This window comes from Martes martes, assembly GCF_963455335.1.
Source record: "Martes martes genome assembly, chromosome: 13".
Classification (NCBI taxonomy): Eukaryota; Metazoa; Chordata; class Mammalia; order Carnivora; family Mustelidae; genus Martes; species Martes martes.
In genome coordinates, this window is record NC_137901.1 from 26,607,908 (window position 1) to 26,613,907 (window position 6,000).

The window sequence follows — 6,000 nt, forward strand, 5'->3', positions numbered from 1 at the left end:
AAAGATAGCACTGAACTAGTTTGTAATCACATCCTTGTCCCTTTACTTGGAACATATAGTATACCATCAGAAGCTCATTTTCATACCTAAATAAAAAACAATAAGACCATATGATTAAGTACACACTGAAAAAAATTCTGAAAATGCAATGTCATATACTGACCTCAGAGACTAGCTCTAGCAAGAGTCTGATGTGATCACCAGTTCTGTCCTTGATATGCTTTTTATCAGGCCTTAGGAATTGCTATAACCTGGAAGCTCCACAATGTTGGTGATCAGATAGAGACCTTTTCTCCTTGGCAGGGGCAGGGGGGAATTCATCCGCATTCAAGTTGTTAGGCATGATGAAGTGTCTCCATGTGCATCTGTCTTTAAATTTAGCTTATCTGGATAGTTTTGCTTATTTTTATCTTACAGATCCCCTATGCAGCAAGCTTGATCAGGAAAGAAAAGCTTGGTGCCCATCTCAGCAAAAGCTAAAAGGTAAGCTTACCAGACGAAAGAGATTTTCTTGAACTTGGAATTTTTATTGCTCAGCCATGTTCTTTAGTTGGTGTATTCGAAATAGCCCAAGAGATTAGTAAATTTGCATCCTGTATTTCAGCCAATATACAGATGAACTTTGTTATACCTAGGCATGGGACTTCCTAAGTGAGTGGCCACGTACATTTTATAGATTCTTTGGAAAATTCCTAAAAACTAAGGAAATTCTATACTCCTCTGCAGAAGCAATCTTCATTCTGTTTTGAGGTTGTCTCTTCTCTGGTTCTCCCCAACACCCAGATTACTGCCCATCCGCACAAAAGTGGCATGTCAGCAACCACAGTTACTGTGTCTCCTCTTCCTCTGCAGTCTCCTATGCCTCCAAAAGTCTTCCCGAAATCTGGCTTCCAGGGAACTACTGACGGACGGTGTTGTGAACATTTGCAGGCAATGTGGACCTTTGAGAACTTCCTCTGTAGGAAGAGTTATTCATTCTTTCCATAAACCAATCACTGTTTCTCTAGAGTTGAAGTCAGGTTCAAGTTTACGTCGCTGGTAATGATTTAAAAGACAAATACTCTGGGCTCCTAAGGCAAGGAAGACAGTAAAAATTCAATAACTATAGTCAGAACAGACCTAAACATTTTAAAAGCAACTTTTTGATGACGTAGAAGACATATATAATTGTTAGAATCGAAGGGAGACAAAAACTGCGGCTTGTTGGTTCTGTAACAATACATTAGGATGACCTAACAACTGGAATTGCTAAATCAGGGAAAAACTCAGATGTCAGAGGGAGCATTTGTAAGTGCTTGTGGCCAACTAGGATTACAGTCATTTATCAGTCTGACCTGTTCCCATCAGAATCATTCTTCCCAGGCCTTCCCTCTGGAACATGTTTTGAACTTAATAGAATTTGTTGGCAAAAAGAATTCTGAACAACGCAGGCTTGTGGTTCCCTTTCTTTCTTTCACGTCTCTCTCTGTTTATAACAAGTCTCCTCCGTCTTTGTACAAATGAAAATCCCAGCTCTTGTCATCATATTTTTTAGTGATAATCTCCAGCATTTGTCTTAAATAGTGATAATTATGTCTCCCACGTTTCATCCAAGATGGTCTCTCAGTCAGATGCTTTCCCTTAATTTTACACACAAGGAACGGAGGTATGGAGAGAGAGGTGTGATGTCTTAGGTGCGTGTTGCAAAGCTAGGAAGAGATCCTAGGGCTCCTGACTCTAGATTCAGTGTCAACTTTCTCCTCATGTACGCACTTCTTCTGTGGGCAGTTGTTTCCGCAAGAGAGACGGTCAAGTAACAAGTCCTTGTGTTTCCATCTCCATGAAGTCATACACAAGTGGGCCTGTGAGTTGACTCTGTTCTGTATGTTCTTCTTAAGCCTGAAGTTGATGTTGGGCATTTCTTTCTCATTAGAGAAGACAGGTTTGTACCAGTTGGATGAAATGAATCATTTTAAAATAGTCAGACTTCACTAAATCTTAACCCAAAACACGAAGGTAATCAAGGTGAAAATCACCCAAGTAAACTCATAGCTATAATAATTTGAAAATAAAGTGATTTTTTTTCAAGTTAAAGAAAATATATTGGGATGCGTTCTTTTTAAATAACATTTTTATGTAAGTGTAGTACACACTCATGAAAGTCCAGAGATCAGCCAGTCATACAAGTCATGAAGTCGACAAATCAAAATTCAGTGGATTTTCACAAGATGAACTCATTTAGGTTTCCAGCACCCAGACTGCCTCCCTGTATCCCTGCCCAGGCACTCCCCCACCCAATTAAGATCAACTTTGCCTGATTTTGAGCTTTAGTGAAGGACAGTGTACAGAATGTTCTCTGGTATATGGCTTCTTTTAATCCGTGTTTGTGAGATCTGTCCGTTAGAATGTAGTCTCATTTCCCCTCAGGAACTCCAGTAAACTCTCTTTTTACTCCTTCTGATTCCCCAACTCATCTTCCCTGCTTATGACGAACTTCTCTTGCAGCTACAAAATGAGGACTCACTGCCCAGAAACCATGCCTTTGATGGTGACATCGAGTACAGCTAGGTGGGAAGAAAAAAAAAGATTGATTTGTGTTTAGTAACTAATGCTTCCTTCATGCTGATTTTGTTTCCATCCTTGCAGACAACAGGGATTTCTCTAAGTAGACCCTGGTGCTTTCAGAAGATTAGTGGTTACTTAAATGCTGAGCTAAATCAGCCAAGCAGAGAATCACGACCATATTGTTAGAGGCGGTATTTGATTCTCAACATGCCAAGCCTGCAAGGAATTACCCCAAGAGAGATTACAAAATAAAAATCATTACACCAAGGGAGAGAGACAAATTCTGCCTTGCTGAGTGACCACAGGTTTCCAAATGAGGGACTGATGCATTAATGTCTTATGCAAGAGTGACCCTTAAGGTAGTGTGCTGTGTTCTTGCCACCCAGTGGATTCCAATATGACTATTAAGAGGAGGAAGCTTTTCAAAACCACAGGCAATCCACTTAATAAGCCAAGCAAGTATTGCCACATATCACTGCTCTACAAATCTTTCTTGCCCTACATTAGGACAGAAGAAATTCCATGTTGAGTTGAATAAAGGTGCATCCAGACCAGGATACTAACTGTGTAATTCCATTACAAGAGCCAAGTTGTTGTTCCTAACAATACCAACTTCGAAATTTAGGCATGTGCACTGAATGCTCTTAGCTTTTTCCTTGATAACTCCTTAAAGACCCATTACCCATGGATTTATCTAAACCTTTCTTCAACCTAGGCATAGTCCCCTTTGGGGCAATGAATTCTATTTGTTTAGCTACCAGCTGTGTTAAGTGTAGTTTGCTTTCTTTATTTTCAAACTACCTCCTACAACAAGCCCTAGTAAATTAGCCATTGGACTACTTTGCATGTTTGTTTCATCGTAAACTCTCAAGTACAACAGAAATGATTTGAAAAAAATATTTCAAAATGTTGTGTGTATTATCCTTGCATCTAGGACTGTTTCTAACACCAGAATTATTCCTGACAGTCTCTCCTACATGTAGTTTTTTCCATGACCCAAGTCCTGCAGAGACACCCAATGTACTCTTTGTGAAATCTGTACTCTCAAAGAAGTACCGTGACGTCAACACTAATGTAACTATCACTACACATTCTTTTTCTTCCAAGCACCCTTTTCCCCCCAGATTTTATTTATTTTAGAGAGAGAGAGAGAGAGAGCGTGAGTGGGGTGAAGGGCAGAGGCTGAACAGGGAGCCTGATGTAGGGCTGGAACCCAGGACTCCAAGGTCATGACCTGAGCCGAAGGCAGAGGCTTAACTGCTTAACCACTTAACCAGCTGAGCCCCCCAGGCGCCCCCCAGGCACCTTTTGACATTATACAAATGGTGAAGCACCCAGGTCTTTCAGTCATTCTACACAAGTGGAAAGTGGATGGTGGGAAATGACTTGTTCATAGTCATACAGAAACTCATGACCAAGCCAGAAATAGTAATAACTATCACTTCTTGAGCACTAATTATGCCAGATGGCTGGGCTAAATTCTTTGCCATATTATCTATCTCTTTAGAACCTTACAACTCTATATGGTAGATTCTATTATTATCCCCATTCGTGCAAGGGAACATTGAGGTGCAGTGAGGTCGCTTAGCTAGCAAGTGACAGGGCCAGGATTCAATCCAGGTCTCTTTGACTCAATTACACTTCTCTGTCTCCCAAGGATCACTGGGCCGGTTTGGAAGGAGTCTGCCTTCTATATCTGACAGTACCTCCCTATGTTATCTTGAGTGGAATGTCATGCAATATCTTTGAGGCTCACTCTCATCTGTAAAATGTGGGTGACCAAGTCTGATCAGAGTCTCTGCCAGGTCTACAATATTGACTATTACTCTTGCATACCAGACTTCCGCCATGCTCTCTTTCCTTTCCCATAGAGGGACTGCTTTTATTAAATATGCTCAAGACCATATATAACATCCTAGGGCATGACCAACCTACTTTCACCTTATGTCTGCATTTTCTTCAACACAAATGGCTCCTTTGCATACTTCTGGAGAGGCTGAGAATTTTTCTTTCTGTACTAACAATATCTACCTCTTTGGGAAACTCCTGTTACTTTCATTTCAGTTTTGGAATAATTGCTACAAAAATAATAACAAGAAAAAGCTCTTAAAAGAATAGGGAGGGATTGTAATAGAACACTCTGCATCTTCCTTTTGTATAGATCAAAGACAAAGGGAAGGACTAGCATATCCATTTCTTTCATCTGTAGTCAGACATAGAGGACCAGGTTCTTTCAAGAGTCTCCATTGAAACTGACAACGTGCTCCTGCTCTGCTCAATGCTTTGTGTCTATTATCTTATTGAATCTCCAAAACAACCCATTGAGAGAAGGACTGCTCCTTTCACCATATTCTACAGCTGAGAAAACCAACATGCAGAGAGCTGAGTACGTGGTCTATGGTCTCACTGGGAGCACATGGCAAGATTTGAGCCAGGTTGCCTGGCTCTATCTCTCACACTTCATCTATTCACCTCTGATTCATACCCAGAGAGTGTGGCTTAATTCACATCCTCTATTATCAGTGATAAATATGCAGCTAATAGCCAATCCAATGGTTTTGTTGATGTTGAATCACAAGAACTCCAGTCGTGCTTTGCTGTTGCCCTGACACCTCAGGACAAGAAAAGTAGATGTAACGGGCCATCCAGCTGAAGCCAGCAGGGCACTGGTCCATGACATTCTGTCTGCCCCTTTCACCGCAGGCTGTCTTAAGCAACCTGGAGCTTCTAGAACCCCACAAACATGGCTTTACTGTAAAGAAGGCATAGCAAACCAGCACACTCTGATGTAATCGTTCTAGTTTGGCTCAATGTCTGCGGAGATGCCTAAGGGAAGATGGCAGGCAAATAGATGTAAAAAAGAAGGTGCTTTCATAGTCACTGTTGAAATATTTTATCCAAACAGTACTAAAAATGTCTTCTCTCAGGATATGCTAAATGCTCCTTGACATGCTTTGTATGGTGCTGAAGTCTTCATTGTGTGCTTTTTGTCTTCTCCCAGGTGCACAGAACCACTTACTCTTGTTCTCTTGTAAGATACAGCCTGCCACTGAGCACTTCTGACCCACATAAAGACTGCGAATTGAAAGGGCTTGGGAATCCAATACAAAATCAGGTTTGGGAGAACCCAAGGACAAGTGACCTCAAAGCAGCATGGACAACCATGGAAAATAGACTGTAGTGGCCATTCATTAGTGGGGGGAGGGGGGCGCCAACCAGAGCAGCCAATGCTTGTCGCATCTTTTGGTGGAACCAAAGTTTGAGTCTTTGTGTTTTTCAAGGCCAACTGAACCAGATCGTGGGAGTGCTGTTAGCCAACCAGGGTGGGCAATCCGTGGACAGTCCCAAGTGATCTCAGTGCTGCACATGTGGAGAGAGCAAGACTATCTGTTGCATTTGAAGGCATGATTCTTGGTGGAAACACAAGACCTGTCCTAGGAGTGGGGATCACGTTTT

General features: G+C 41.5%; 1 protein-coding gene across 1 annotated transcript in view; it reads left to right on the top strand.

Annotated features, from left to right (window-relative positions):
• SKOR2 (SKI family transcriptional corepressor 2) overlaps positions 1 to 480 on the top strand; it is a gene marked incomplete at both ends in the record, with an annotated part of 34,076 nt that extends 33,596 nt beyond the window's left edge. Inside the window, one exon of the mRNA XM_080821827.1 lies at positions 418 to 480. Within this exon, the coding sequence (XP_080677953.1) occupies positions 418 to 480 (63 nt within the window). The remainder of the gene's footprint in view (positions 1 to 417) is intronic.
• Between the last annotated feature and the right edge of the window lie 5,520 nt (positions 481 to 6,000).